The sequence below is a fragment of the Macaca nemestrina genome, chromosome 9 (genome assembly GCF_043159975.1).
Source record: "Macaca nemestrina isolate mMacNem1 chromosome 9, mMacNem.hap1, whole genome shotgun sequence".
NCBI lineage: Eukaryota > Metazoa > Chordata > Mammalia > Primates > Cercopithecidae > Macaca > Macaca nemestrina.
The window spans coordinates 15,362,577-15,378,960 of NC_092133.1; the positions used below are offsets into that span (position 1 = coordinate 15,362,577).

At 38.0% G+C, this 16,384-nt stretch overlaps 1 protein-coding gene across 3 annotated transcripts in view; it reads left to right on the plus strand.

Annotated features, from left to right (window-relative positions):
* LOC105467585 (family with sequence similarity 204 member A) overlaps nucleotides 1–16,384 on the plus strand; it is a 32,727-nt gene that overhangs the window by 377 nt on the left and 15,966 nt on the right. The window contains exons 2-6 of one of the 3 annotated variants that reach the window (XM_011717319.2): nucleotides 70–271; nucleotides 5,554–5,795; nucleotides 6,333–6,420; nucleotides 6,548–6,578; nucleotides 6,763–6,862. In XM_011717319.2, coding sequence (XP_011715621.2) covers nucleotides 5,562–5,795; nucleotides 6,333–6,420; nucleotides 6,548–6,578; nucleotides 6,763–6,862 — 453 coding nt within the window. In that variant the 5' untranslated portion in view covers nucleotides 70–271; nucleotides 5,554–5,561. Of the gene's footprint in view, nucleotides 1–48; nucleotides 272–5,553; nucleotides 5,796–6,332; nucleotides 6,421–6,547; nucleotides 6,579–6,762; nucleotides 6,863–16,384 lie in introns of those variants that run through there. The other 2 variants (XM_071069057.1, XM_011717309.3) reach the window with 2 other exon arrangements.

A 16,384-nucleotide genomic window follows, 5' to 3' on the forward strand; every position in this document is an offset into this window, starting at 1 on the left:
AGGGGATTGAGGAGGCTTTCGATAGGGGAAACAGGCTCATGTTTACAGTTGCTGTATCCCGGAAAACAGCTCCAGTTAATGGGACTGCCAGCAGGCTAGACATCCTTCGCCGGAAACTGCAGCGCTTAGTTCTGTGCCCGAGAGGGGATTCTGCCTGTTTTGGGATTGGAGTGGGGCATTGCCGCCAGAAAGCCTGCAGAATTCCCGGTTGTGCAGCCAAGCAGGAACAGGTGTACCTTACTAGACCCATCCTCTTGCCATCTTGGACCTTGTAAGTATTCTCACAGCGGAATCGACTTAAAATGAGCCTTGAACTGTTAACTTGGTTTATTGTCTTTCCATGCAGGATCTTGGGTCTGGGAAAATGTTTTTCAGGCCAAGTAAACGAACACTCTCTTTAATTAAAACAGTTGCATACATGCAGAATCTTGCTAAATAAGTAGGTTTTCTGGATTGGCCGATTGTCAACCTAAATTCGCTTTCAGGCCTGTAATTCAGTTGTCCTTTCTGTACCTTTTTTGAGAAAAGGAGCACATTCATTTCATAAAAGTAAATAGGATATTTACGTTAATGTTGATGTTAACATGCTTGAAAATAGTAACCATTTTTAAGTCACCGACACTAATTATGATGTAAATTACAATCTTCAGATTGTTAAATGTGGTGGCTTATAATTAGTATATAAGTGAAATTAATTTTAGATCAGATGAAGTTCAGGCTTCTGGGATTACTTCTAATCAAATACAAAATATGGGAAATAAGCCTTATACAATGAAAATGGAATTTAAATTCTGGAATAGAGACAGAAAACATTTACCCATCGAGCTGCTCAAATAATATCTTTTGAGTTTTGGTTATAAGCAGCTGCCTGGTTGTCCAGAAAATATGACATTATTACTCACACCTCTGACTGTGACTTTGACTTTGATGTATGTAACTTAGTATAGCATCTTACATAGCTTTCTGTACTCAAAAAGTACAGAAAAAGAATTCTTAACCAAATTTAACAAGTCTGTAATTATAGGCTAAGATCGTTCTCAGACCGAGTCTCAAATCCTTGTCCCCGCTTACAACTCTGCCCTGTAAAAGTTCATAATCTAAAGCCATGGGGCTATTTTTGTAAAACAAGTGGATCAGAATTCATTAGGCAAGTCAGTTATCCTATCTGTAAATTGAGGGCGGAGCGGGCAGGGGAGGGGCAGATATAGATAGTAATTCCTAGTGGAAGGTTTGTTGTGAAGATTAATGGTAAACCAAGGCCTGCCACACTGTTTGTATGCCATGTGTAGCAGTGACTTGCTTTGTTTCCCCTTTCTGGTTCTTGTGTTTCCTGTTGTAACTAGGGTTCCTTCCCCTTCTCAGTGTCCTGAAGTGTACAGCATCTCTCCGAAAACATTCTCTTGGCTGAGTTGCTAGGTAGAGGAGAGAAACCTTATCTACTGGGATACTGGGCTCTAATCAGGATTGCAGTCCTGGAGAGAATGGAGTGATACATCCAGGAGTGAGATGACTCTGGGCATTTGGGGCACTTATAATATCAAAATCTTAAAGAGACACTTTAGAGCTGTAAGACATCTCAAAGATCATTTGATCAAACCTTTATTTTATAGCTTAAGAATGGAGGCCCAGACAAATGCAGTGACTTTTAATTATGTTGCTCAGGACTAGAAACCATCTTCCAACTTTAAAAACTCTTTTCCCCTGTAATGAGTGCACAGTCTAGAACAGTTTTTATTGTAATTTGATTTCTCCCTGGCTGCTATATTTTGAAAGATTGTGTCTACTAAGCCTTGTTTATGAATGTTTTTTTCTGATAAAAGTCAGGCCTATAACTACCATTGAACCTCTGATTATCATGTGGTGAAGAATAGTGCTTCGCTAAATTTGTCTTTTCCTGTAATGGTGAATGGTACTGTCTCACTGAGGGGAAAAATAAAATAGTTTGGGCTTTTTGAAATTAGCTTAGAGACTCCTGTTACTATATTCATACTTAGATTAGGAACTACTGAACTGTACCCTGTTTTTGAGTCATTGTTATCTGACCAAATATGATAACTAATGACGATGGGTGGTTTTCAAGGGCAAACAGACAGACAAAAAAACCCTAGTTATTCAGACTAGGACAGTATATAAATATTTTCAGTTCGTGGCAAATTGTGTTAGCCCAGGACTAAAGATGTGTTCTGCATAGTACACACAGAAGGTCTTTGAGGATAATTGTGGGATGGAATAAATCTTAACTCTAGAGGTGGAGGGTGTGTAAAATGAAGAAGGTGATATTCAAAACCATAGAGAGAAAAAGGATTCTGAGTCATTTACATTTTCCTTGGGGCGAAAATGATTAAATTGAAAATTATTTGGGTTGCAGGGTAAAAAAAACGAAAGCTTATGAATTAATACGTTGGCTGCTACATGGACTTGGCTATAATCTATAGTAAAAAGATTTAAGTTTCTGTTTCTCTGATATTCCACATCTCTTGAGACTGGCTGAGTGAATTTTCACAGTTAAAGGGTAACTTGGGATTATCTGCTTTAAAATAAAGAAATACACTCTGAAAGACATGAGTAAGAGACACAGATAATCATCCTCCACAGCAGCCAAAAGAGGAATAACAGGAGGCCTAACATGGTGCCAGTTGGAAACTTTGTGAATGACAACTATATGCTATGAATAGAAAGACTATTTTCAAACATGAGTCCAAAGCAAAAGTCACTAAGCAGCCACTCCATATTGGCTGATCTGTAATTGGGCTGCTGCTTACACAGGCAACTCCATTTTGCAGGCTGCACAGTGAGTGGCAGCAGTTATCCATGTTTATCAGTGACTGCTCAGTCTCCCTTGTGTTTGGTTTTTTGAGAGTCATGGGAAAATGGCACATGACTTTAAAGGTTTTCAAGAGTGGAGTTCACAACCTACCTGATTTGGATTTTGCCTGGATTTAGAGGTGGATTCCACTTTTTTCAAGCTATTTTAATTTTTTTTTCCTTTGGGTACACTCAAGAAATTACCATACCAGGCAGATGCCACATCAGCGGGAGCTAAAAATATATAATTTTGAGAAAATTTAAAAAGCCATAAAAAATGCCTACTTGAAGGCTGATTAGCAACAACAACAGCAAAAATCTTGCCTTCTTCAGGGCAACTGAGACTGTTCCCCAGAGGGAGGTATGTTTGGGTGCCCAGAGCATAGACTATCACCCTGCAGAGATGCTAAAACAGTGGTTTGGTGGGAGACCTGTGCCATTGCCCACTGGAGAGGCACACGCATTTCATAAGCAGTCACATCTGAAGTCCAGGTCAAGGAATACTTGGCTCAAAAATTGAACAGAAACTTGCCATGTGTGTAGATGTCATTTCATGAGGCTAGGGATTTTTGCCTGTTTATATACTTCTGTCCCCAGAGTCTTGAAGAGTGTCTGGCACACAGATGGGCATGTAAAATATTTTATGGACAGGAAGGGAAACACTTACTTCTAACATAGACTCCAGTGATGCTAAGAAATCCAAACCTGGAATTTGTTACTGTTTTAAGTCCTTAAATGATAATGAGCCTAAAGGTATATTATATGCCGGTGGCCAAATCATACTGGAACTTATTACTGCTTCCTTCCCCTTGCTCTCAGAACAGGAGAAATCTTTTTCGTTAATAGCATGATACCTATTTTTCAATATTGTCATATTTTACATGATGTCTTTTGTGCTCTCAGAGTATCTCAAGAGTACTTCTGTCTCAACTTTAAAAATCCACAGACAGGTTTAGGGATAGATCTGGGTTTTATGGGGCCTGGAGCTCATATAACTTCGGGTCTCTTCCTTTAAAAAAAGAAATGCAAATTCTGAAAGTACAGTACTTTGGAAGGACCTGTGCAAATGAGGAATCTTGGAGCTTAGGTTACCATTATCTTCCTGGTAATTTGCCCTCATTTTATTGCTCCATTCAGAAAACTAAACATTAATATTTGTTATAGACACTTCATCTCAGATTGTGACTATCAAGGAAGGAAATGATGGCATCAATTGCTAAGTGAGTGCACCACAATTATCAGAAACTTCAAAACTATCTTACGAACCCAGTCACTCATAATAGAAATGATAAAAATGTAATACATGGCCATAGAAATAATAATAGCAAAGAGAACTTAACATTTATTGAGCCCCTAGGACCTCCTAAACACTATGTTGAGGGGCTTATCTCATTTAATCCTCAGAATAACCCTATAAGCAGTATAATTATCCCTGCATTACAGATAAAGAAATCGAGGGTCAGAGATGTTAAATGATTTCCTCATACTACTAGTAGTGGCAGAGTCAAGATTCTATTTGGAGCAGTTAGATGCCAGAGTCCTTCCTCATAAAAAGCCAACAGAATATTTGGTGAGGATATTTCAGAGAGCCAGCAACTGATGAGACTGGACCAAAGCCACAAAAAGTAAGATCTGATTCTTCGGACCTGGAAGGAAGTCTTGAAAAGATAACATAAATCTGTTATCGCAAAATCCCTGATGTGTTTGTCTCAGAGAGAATGGTGGTGGTTTTTTTTGTTTGTTTGTTTTTTAACTAGGTTAATCACAATATGGGACAGAAAACTGCAAAACAGATTTCCGTCCTTCCATTTTATTCCTTCAGGTTGATAGTAAATCATGAGCAGTACAACCGGCTTCTTTATTTTAAGCATCTTTTGAAGGAACTGGTTTTGACTCAATATATGTGCTAAAATAGACTGTGCCATGGAGATCAATAGTGAATATGTACTTGAGTATTATACTTTTAGCAAATGATAACAATTTTGCTATTTTAACACGTTTTATTAAACTTAATGGTTCTCTCTACCAATGGACTGTATAGCTAATGCTAAGTATTATCTTGAACTTTACCATTAGTTTCCCAAATATAGTATTGTTACTTTAAAAAGCTGTACATTTTTGTTAAATTGTTAGGATTATATTTCATTTAATATTATTTTAGCAAACAATATTAAACTAAAAAGTAGGATATCCGTTTTACTACCATACCTTCCTCCAGCTACTTACATAGCTTAAAAATTTTCCTTTAGTTGCTTTCCTGCTCCTTAGACAATACGCCCTCTGGAAGCTTGGTCCATTAAATATAGGTGAAACATGCAGTTTTATTCCCTAATTGGTATAGCTTCAAATATGGTATTTTAATCCTAAATTGCTTGCAAAGTATGTTGTTAGGTTTTTAACATTCTTGAGCAGTGCATTACTGAATTTCATGTTTTTTTAGACAAAGCTACTCATATATTAGAGAATTAAGGCTCTATTTTCTTTGCCCGTAGGTGTGTGTTGTAACAAACTTGTTTAAACAGCTTTTAAACTTCTAAACTTTTTTTTTTTTTACTTATACAAGTGAAGATTTTAATTATTTTAATATGAGTTCATTCTATACCATTTTAGATGGGGGGAAAAAAAAAGTTTAGATGGACTGTTCCCAAACCATTGTTACAATTATTAGGCACCTGGAATGTCTTCTAATGGTCTTAAAATTATTTCTATGGTTATTCTACATGTGTAAATTAATCTTTTTCCTCATAGAAGAAAAGATGTGGAGTGGGCTGCTACCTCCTGGCCTAAATGAAAGTGATGCTGAGTCAAACTCTGAAGATGAAGCTACGTTGGAGAACTCTGGACTTAACTTACAGGAAGATAAAGAGGATGAGAGCATCAGAAAAACAGAAATCATAGATTTCTCAACAGATGAACCACAAACTGAAACAGAGTCAAATGTAAATGCCTATGAAGAGTGTCCTTCTGGAATTCCCGTAGATATGTGGAATGTAGGTTTTCTCTGAAATGCTCTTGCTACAGCCTGTGCGTGTACACACCCCTGATTGTGTCTCTGCCCTGGTCAGAATGTGCATGTGTTCTTGGGACTTAACAGGGAGGGAGATGGACTCAGAATGCTTTTACTATTCTCTGAGGCATTGGCCACTTAGATACTTGCTTTTATTTTGTTTTGTTTTTCATAGAAAGACAAAGAGAAAAAAAAAAACCCAAACCACTATGCAGGATTAGCTGTTTGCCTAGCGTGGTACATGAGGAGTTTCTGTCTTTATTTTATCTTTTATTTATCTTTTTTGTTATCTACATGAGCTTCACTCTCAAATTATGAAATGACTTATTTCAAAACAAGTGAATATCAAAACTCAGGTTGTGAGTCTCAGAGAATAGAGCTTCTCAAGAACTGACTACCATCATTAAATTGGTATCTTTATACATGCTGAAATATAATTGTTTTATTACTTCATTATTTTTTAAATGCATGTTTTTCTGGAAAGTGTATTTGCTTCTCAATATTTTTTTCTTTTACATAGAAATTTCAAGAATTGCATAAAAAACATACTGAACAGAAAAGCACAACCTCAAGATTCAGAGGGAAAAAAAGAAAACGCTCCAGAAAAGGTGTTTTGTTTTAATTCAGGTTGTTAGTCGTGCTAATGCTAAATTGTGACTGAATTTAACCATTTTTTTAAAATATGATTTTGAAATTAGTGAAGTTAGGTGTTGACACTTTGTGAATTCTTTTCAGATAAATCGAAGAATGAAAAAGAATCTCATAGGTAGGTGGAATTTAAAATAGTTATATATTTTAGGCCATTGTAGAAATTGTTGAACTAATTGTTTCTGATCGTAATCAAACATATATGAACTAGTAATTGTAGTATAATTGTAGTAACCAATTAAAAACAGTAAAAGTAAAGACAGTATATATTGTATAAAACAAAACTTACTATCTTCTTTTAGTGAAACATCCTCAAATGAAACCCAATGGAAGGAGCTTACTCAGTATTTTGGAGTCAATGATAGATTTGACCCACCTGTTAAAAGGAAAAAAGTTGAGAAGGTAATATCTTTGTTATTGCATCTTATACCAGCTAGGAGGATACGTTTGTGATTAGCCTTGCCTAAAGTACTTGTTCTCATTAATTCATTCAGTTAAAAAGTTAAGATGCCTACTACGCACCAGAAAAGGTGCTAGATAAGTAAATAGTTACAAATTATTAAAAAACTGCTAAGAGAAAGAACGGGCTGTTGTGAAAACATTAAAATGGGGGCTGTACTTTAGCATGGATGGTCAGGGAAAGCCTTTCATAGAAGGTGCCATGTCACTGAGACCTGAAGGATGGGAAAAACTGTTTATATAAAGAATGCTAGCACAGAGGCATGGGTAAAGATCCTAGAGAAGAGTCGTCCTGGGACATTCCAGTAATCGCAGGAAGGCCAGCTTGTCTGGAATGGGATCAGTGAGGAGGAGGGTAGCCCACTATATGATTATAGAGGCAGGCAGTCACTGACCAAATTGTGTAGGACCTCAAAGGGCTTAGTAAAAAAATGGGTTTATTCACAATGCAGTTGACAGTCATAAAGGCTTTTAAGTCAAGGGAATGACATGACCTATGTTAAAAAGATTCGTATGACTGTTACCTGGTGAACTGATTGTGAGGCAGCAAAAACAGATGAGAACAGAACAGTTAAGAGACTTCTAGGCATAAAATGATGATGGATTGAGCCAGAATGGTTCTGCTGAAGAAGGAAAAAAGTGGATGGATTTGAGGCATATTGTATAAGTAAAATTGATGATACTTGCCTCTGGATTGCTTGCGAGGTGATAGGGAGGGTTTGAGGTATGTGGAAGGAAAGAGGACCATTCAAAGCTTTAGCTTAAGCAGTGGTGTGAATAGTGATGTTACAAAGAGAAATTTGGGGAGGGGAAAGGATTGAGAGTGGGACTTAGCCAAAGTTCAGCTTGGGACTTGAGTGTTATTGGAAAGCAGGAGCAGAGTAGATGGTTAGTATAATGAGGGTAGGGGCTCAGAGGAGAGCCTGACCTTTAGATGCACATTTGTAGTTGTCAGTCTCTAGACATACTAATACTTAGTAGAGGCTTGTGTGAATGAGTAACTCACTTATTCACACAGGGAAATGTTGGAGCATGAAAATCAAGTGCTGAGTGCTAGAGCTGGAGGCACAGGGGGCTAGTTGAAGCCCAAGTATATTGTATCCTGTGTGTAATAGACAGATGCCTCTTTCATGGATCATTGCTGTAGACTAGTGTGTGTACCTAGAGACCTTTGTCACTTTCTGATCCATCTGTATTTCTTCCAAAGTACCTCTGATTTTAAATCCATCATTGCATGGTACTGTGTCATTGAGGGTGCACACATTAAGGAACTGTCAAAACAGAATTTTGCTGTGAATTTTTTGATTCCAACTTTGCAAAAGTTTCTTATCATCCAAAAACAGTCCCTGGAACATTGGGGAATTGGAACCAGAATCTCTTTCTGCCTCAACTAATTATTGCTCCTGAGCAATCTCATTTTTACAAATGTTCAAGCAGGTGCAGAAATGCTAAATTTCTTGCAAAGAAAAATCACTGGTACAGTTGAAACTAAAAACCAGGTTTCGTGACAGCAGTCTCAGTTTCCTAGGCTCAATGCAGAAGGGGTGATAACTGTTTGCAAGTGTAATTGCCATTCTCTTGTGATGCTGGTGGGCCGAACAGTGGCTGTGTGACGGGAGATGCTCTTGACTGTACCAAATGTGTTCTAAGGCATTAGGGAGGAGGACCATGCTGGCAGCCCGGGTCCGGGTGTTATCTCTGGCAGACCTGCCATAGAGTTCCAGCTGCTGGATGAATTGTTCTTTTGAGGGAAGGAATGGTCAAATATTGGTTCTATTAGGAAATATTTTTTTAAATTTTACTTGTGAATTAGATGGTCTTTGAGTTTCATTTGTTTACCATGTTTGTTAGGTTTTCTCATAACTATATTGACATTAGAATGTCTAAATTGCTTCTTAGTGAAGTTAAAGCCATGAAATGAACTTCCTAGCTACTCTAAAAAGTAGAAACTTAGACATGATTTTTTTTTTACAGTCTATCTTTATTAAAATTTTATTATCCTACATATAAATTGTACCTTCTTGATACTGGCTAGATGCCAGGCTTACTCTTATTCATTGTCTAGGATTTGGAATTTGTATGGAGTTGCTTTAATACAGGTTACTAGGATTCTTTGCACAAAATTAAACAACTCAATTTTAGGAACCAATGTTCTATTTCACATTATGCATTAAATGTGTTCTAGAAGGAAATTATAACCCAAACACTATTGTGAAAATGAGGTCTCTGTGTAAGGGAGCTGCTCTAAGTCCTTTTGTAACTGCCCGTTGATCTGTTTTACACGTTTGGGTTTTCTTAACTTTAGACATTCATCCTTGTGATGATATTCATCTTAACAGTAGATACTCGTCCACAGAAATTACATCTAGCTAAGGAAGTTATGGTGGTTTTCTAAACAAGGAGCCTGAGCTAACCAGGCTTCTGTCTGTCTAGGATTTTCCCCGCATTTAATATTCCACAAATAAACCCAAGCATAAGAGGAAAGGAAGGACTTAGTGAAGCCAGATTCTTTCATATTCTCTTGGTGGTTCAGTATAATTGCATGCCAGCAGGTTCCCACTCATTCTTTGGTTTGGGATCGTTGGTTTAAATGGCACTCCTTTGGCTGTCCTGCTAAAGTTTCTACTGCAAATCCAACAGAGTAAATAAACTTTAAAGAATGTCCACATTGGAGATGCTGAGATAAAAATTAAATAAATGTAAATCCAGCACATAGTAGCGACTGCTTATGAAATCTAGAGATGATCATGAAAATCTGTGATGCAGTTAGAACAAAAGTAGCATGAATTTCCATCCACTATTTTATTTCTCTGGAGCAGAGGGCTGATCTGTTACCATATCTGAGAGAACCTTTTTATTTTGTATTTACTCAACCCTCTAGAATGGTAAAACAAAACAAACTTCTTAATCTGTGTCTATCGTGCAGTCTTTTTTTTCTCCCCGTTTTTCTTTTTTGGAACACTGCCAAACTGAAACTGTTGCTCAACCAAGAATGTCTGTTTACAGCACTGCTGTCACCTGCCTCTCAGACAATGCAGAGGCTTGTATTTTTTAAACATAATCTCCCTAATATCCAAAGCTGTTTTAAAGTGTTCTTTGTATTAAATACAGCTATAATTGTGTTTCTGGCAGCAGTTCTGGGACTTACTAGTAATTCTGTAATCATAGCATAATTATTTTGAATCTGTGGGAATTTCTTTAGAATAAATTTCACTCATTAATTTCACTATAAATGTCTCAAGTATTCTTTAGTTGAATCAGTTTGATTAGTCAGCAGTCATTATTGAAGTAGTTTTATGTATACCTAATGGATACTTTTTGGCATGAAAAACCAGAGTTACTTTATTAAATGTTAGAGTAATTGTACAATGTCTTTGATGAATTTTTCAAGTTTTTTATGAGAGGAAACTGCTATTGTATAGTGTAGCTTTTTCGAACTTGTTTTTTTTTTTTTTTTAAGCAGAGTGCTTTTTCCAAACAGACTCTTAACATGATTCTCCAATACATAGATCAGTTAAAAATCTGGCTTCCTTGGGTGGGTGGAGGGAGGAGGTATAGGAGAGGGAGGTTTAGGGGTGTGATGAGAGAGGTATGGGGAGTGTTGAGGTGGTACCATGAAGATCTCCTGGTATCAGTTACAAACCATTGCCTCTTGGTTCCTATGTGATTCCTGTGGGGTGGGTTGATAGGTCCAGTGTTATTCTCATACGGATAAAGAAACCGAAGCTTAGCATAATTTGCCTAAGAAAACAAACCAGGTAAGAAGTGAAATGAGACTTTAAACCCAAGTCATTTGGTCCCAAATCTAGCTTTTTCTGAATGGGGTTTTTATTTACCTGACTCATATGATTTTTTTTTTTTTTTTTTTTGAGACAGAGTCTTGTTCTGTTGCCTGGGCTGGAATGCAGTGGTGCGATCTCAGCTCACTGCATCCTCCTCTTCGCGGGTGTAAATGATTCTCCTACCTCAGCCTCCTGTAGCTGGGACTACAGGTGTACGCCACCACACCCAGCTAATTTTTGTATTTTTAGTAGAGATGGGGATTCGCCATATTGGCCACGCTGGTCTTGAACTCGTGACCTCGTGATCCTCCTGCCTTGGCCTCCCAAAGTGCTGGGATTATAGTCATGAGCCATCGCACCCAGCTGACTCAAGTGATTTTAAGTAGGTATGATTATATATATATGTAAAGTTAACAAAATTATAAATAAATACATGATTTACATTTACGTATGAAAGTACCTCTTCCCCTCTCCCCCACTGCCCTTCTTTATGAAGAGATTGCCTTATTTTTTCTTAGATATTTAGGTTCAGTAATGCAAACTTCAATGGATAATTCATTTGTGTTAAGCTTTAAAAATTGAATATATTAACCGAATAAATATTTAGTAGCAGAATTTTCATATAAATATATTGTGGTATAGTTTGACTTTAAAAGCTTTAACCATATATAAAAAGTTATTCTACATATGCACATATAGATGTTAGCCCACAACGTTAAACCAAGTACCCACACATTTCTTAGATATTTGTAGTCCTATCTTCTTGACATTTATGGTAAAACTTTATTAATTGCCAATTGTTGCCCTGTGGGTTAGATACTTCGTTTAGATGAATTTTTCACCTGTGGCCAAATTGCCATTCCTAGGTTTGTGTTGAGATATATCTTAAATTATGTTTTGATTCTAACCAAAAGGCAACTTAGAAGCACACCAAGGCGCTGCAGGCTATCAATAGCTCCTCTGTGCCTCCTGCCACTCCTGTAGTATGGAAGACATCCTAGATAAGTCAAATAAAGGCTACTCTTGAGTCTAGCTTAAAACTTTTCAAAAAGCCTTAATACTCAGACTCTAGTTCATGAGACTATTTACTGACAAAGTTGAATGCTTGAGTCTTGTACTTGGGTCTGAGCTTGAAGTATGATACAGTCTGTAGCCTTATAGAGATAAGCCTTCTCTTTTGCGATAATGGTATCCTGATATTTAGGTTTAATAATAGGAGCAGCTTATTATTTATTGAATGACTGCTATATTCTAAAAATGTGGCTAGGTATTTTATATATATGTTCTTTGACTCATCATAATCTTGCAGAGAATGTGGTTTTATTCTCATTTTATTGCATGTGAGATAACTGCAACCCACAGAGGTTTAGAAACTCACTCAGGGTTGCTTAATTCATAAGTATAGGAGCTAGTCTGAACCTAGGTCTGACCCTGCCAGCTGTGCTCTTTGTGAACTGCTATGAACTTACAGTCTTTAAGGAGATGGGCATGTTTTACTAAGTGTTTTGAGTGTATTTGGAATATTAATATGTTCTTATGGAAACAAAGTTTGTACATGGAACCAGGAGTTTTTCAGAACTAAAAGAAGCTATTACATTTTATTTAAATAAATTGCCAGAAAGAGAGATAAAAGGGCTAAAAACAAAGTTGAAAATGTGATAGAAATCTAGAATTTTTATTTATAGAAGGGTTACTCATTCAAGCCAGTCTTTTCATTACCTTTGAGGAAACAGAGGCTTATGAGTCAAGTATGTCATTTACCCAGAGCTTTGACCATATCTCCTGTCTTCTAGTCCTGTGCTCTTTCCATTGTAATATGCTATTACCTTTAGATTCTGCTCTGAATGGCTGGGGGAATGGAAAGGCTTAAGAATGGAAGCTGTTAGTGAGCAGGTTGCTGAGATGAAAGGTTGGAGCAGGTCTAGGTTGATTGCTTCCTTGCATGAGATTGGATAAGTTCTGAGTTGAGGTCAGGCTATGCAAGAATTTGTAGTGCAAGGAAACTTGTAGTTTGATATTAATGTTTTGTACAAATACATTTTGACACATACAAATATGCGTCAGTGACATTTGAGGCAATGCCTAATATTCTGCACAGGAAAGTGAGACTGTTGTATTTACATTTTTTAAATAAAATAACTATTTTCAATATAAATTAAATAGTAAAGTTCTAGGTGCAGGTACTATTTTAAGCTCTGTGAGCCCAGGATGGAGAAGATACTCCCCGTGCCCTTGAGGAATGTATATATTCTAGTACCAGGATAGATGCATATATAAATGAGTACAATACATGTACCTTTTTTTAACCATAGGGGCATTATTACTTCAATATTACTGTTGTGAATTCTCTTGGAAGCTTCTCAGAGTAGTTGGTTGTAATAAATGTTCCCAGTTTGAGTGGGGTCCTTTTAGTATGAATGCAAACATGGATGACTGCAGTGTGAACATCGGCTCAGTAGCACAGACTGAATTAATGTCTTCTATGTAGAAGGAACTGGGCTGGATTCTGGGACACACCAAGCCAGTGACACACAGCCTGCTCCCACTGAGTATAGGACCCAAGAGGGGAGAATACACAACTTGCTGTAGTGTGTCAGACAAGTTAAATGCTGAAGGGACACAAGGTACAGCAACAGTACAGGGTGGAGAGCCTTGTGTGGGGTTTGGGGAGGGTGATGGGGTCATAGGAATGTAGGGCTGAGGAGCGCTACATAGATAGGGAAGGTAACATTCGACGTGAGCCTAAAGGAATGATTAATATTTTTCCAAGAGAAGCACATCAGAGGCACAGGGAACATTAAGAAAATGGTAAATGTGGCCAGAGATTAAAAAAGCATAGCATTGCTGAAGATGGGGCTGAGAAAGCATTTGGGGACCCCTTTGTGAAGGGAGTGGGGTGTTATTCAAAGGGAATATGAAGTAATGCTTTAAGCTGGGTAATGATATCTGTTTCAGAAAGAGAAGACTAGTTTGGAGATTGTTATAATATTCCAAATAAGGGATTGCATGCCCCTGAAGAAGCACAGAATGAAGAAATGAGAGACCTTTGCCAAAATAGAGTTCAGATAGGAGCAAGGGGTTGGAAGCATTGAAGATAACTCAGGATTCTATCAAGGGTGACTACGGAGGAGGAGAAGTGGGACAGCAAGTATTGGGCTTGTTACAGACCTTGCCTTTTCAGGCCTTCAGTGTGAAGATGATTAGCAAGTAGCTGGAGATGTAGATATTAGTACGGGGGAAGTCAGGTGTTTTTAATTATTTAGAGAGCGCAACCAGCTCATAAAAAGTAATTGAAGCTCCAGGACAGAGTAGATTACTGGGGAGGGTGAAAAGTAAGACGAAAAATATGCTAGTCAGAAACTTGAGGAACACTGTGATTAAGGGACAACCAGAGGAGATAGTGGGTAGTTTTGAGAAGGAGGACATGGCCGACTGTGGTGGCTCATGCCTGTAATCCCAGCACTTTGAGAGGCTGAGGCAGGCATATCATGAGGTCAGGAGATTGAGACCATCCTGGCTAGCATGGTGAAACCCCGTCTCTACTAAAATACAAAAAATTAGCTGGGCGTGGTGGCATACGCCTGTAGTCCCAACTACTTGGGAGGCTGAGGTAGGGGATTCACTTGAACCCAGGAGGCGGAGGTTGCAGTGAGCTGAGATTGCGTCACTGCGCTCCAGCCTAGTGACAGAATGAGACTCTGTCACCCAAAAAAAAAGACACAGTTGACATATATTTTAGCATGCATCAGAATCATATGGATTGCTGGGCCCCTAGTCCAGAGTTTTTCACAGAAATTGCATTTGCATTTCCAAGAAGTTTCCAGGTAATGTTGATACTGCTAGTTCAGCACTTAAACTTTGAGAACCACTGGCTTAGAGTTTAGTTGATAATGGTAATTGTGGGTTGCAAGTTAGAGAGGAAGAAGAGGAGGATCTAAGAAGGGACTGAAGGACTGTGCCAGGGAATGAGGTTCCAGTAAAGGCAAAGCAGATGCATTAGGTAAAAAGACTTAGGGTGAGTGGAAGAATTATATTCAGGGAGTAGAATTCTAGATTATGAAGTTTTGGAGGTGGAACTTTCGGGCAGTGTCTATAACATGACATACAGCAATCTTACTCCAAGTGCACTGATATACAAAGAGATAAGGAATGTGTGCCTGAATGTAACTCAGTGTACTACTTTCCTCATGGAGAAATTCTAGTCCCCCACCACCCCCAGCAAAAGCCATCTAGACAAACTGTTTTGTTGTTGTTTTTAAGAGACAAGGTCTTGCTCTGTCACCCAGGTTAAACTGCAGTGGTGTGATTATAGCCCACTGCAGCCTCAAACTCCTGGGCTCAGACAATCCTCTTCTGTCAGCATCCCTAGTAGCTCTGGGACTAAAGGTGTGTATCAGCACTCCCGGCCACTACAAAACTGTGTTTAGTCATGAAGCTGATTTGTATTCTGGCACAAGCTCCTCATCTTTACATGGACCAAAATAAACGGTTCATGGGTAGGCACTGTGTACAGACCAGACCTGGCCCACAGGCCGTGACTGAAGCGGCACTGGCCTAGAGTATAGATTTCTGAAGTGCATGAAGTTAGAGGTCCCAGGGTGGTGTTTGGACCATTAGGAGAGGAGTTCTGTAGAAATGGAAGAAAGAGATGTTTCTGGAGACTGGTAGATGATCATAGGACAAGAATGGGAGGTGAGCATTAGATCCTTATGGCCTCAGGTCAGACTATGAGGCACTGTTGAATGGTCTCCAGCTAAACAGCAAAGCAAGCAGAAAAGTCTGTTGCCCTTGCAGGTATTAAATACTTAGGTGGGGTCTGTGAGAAGGAATCATCTTCTCTTAGCAACAGACATCAGTGACGACCTTACTGGTCTTTGTTTCTGTAATCTGTTCAGGCAAATTATGTTGTTATTTTTTACATCTCATCTCAACAAAGGCTACACAGGAACAGAATTCTCTCAGTTGACTGGCATAATCAAGCAATATGCTGATGGAAGAGACATTCTTAGGACTTCTGTTATTAAATAAGGAAAAGTCTGTAAGAGGTAGAGTATTAACAGTGAATGTGGAAGTTAAGAGACTAGATAAGACATTGTTGGGATAAAATTTGCTTCTAAGAAGCATATATTAGACCATATTTTAAATTTTTTATTATCTGTAGTAACTATTTTCACAAGCTAGAACTGCAGTTATTTAAGTCTAAGCATCTTTTTATAAATGTGTGATGCATTCTACCCTAGTCTGTATGGTAATCCCATTAAAATATTAATTATAATTTCCTGAAGTATCTTTAGTAAATAGAAACATATACATAAGAAAATAAAATCAATCTTATGTGTAATTTTCCTCTGCTGTTTAATATTCAGCCTAACGGTCATAGTCAAAGACTGTGGAGGCTATTGATTGAAAGTCTTGAGCTATAGGAATGGGCAGTAAGAAAAGAGACAGAAGAAACTTGTGGTTGAGAATGCAGGCTCTGAGCAAACCTGAATTCATGTGATGGCTATACTGCTTACAGACTGTGGCTTTGGCCAAGTTCAGGAGTCTCAGGCTCTGTTTCCTCACCTTTAAAACAGGATAGCATTATTATTCATGGTGTTATAAGAATTAAATGAGCCTTCTTACAGTACTAAGCCCAGAATCTGCCACGTAATAAACGCTGCATAATTTTTAGCTATTGTTT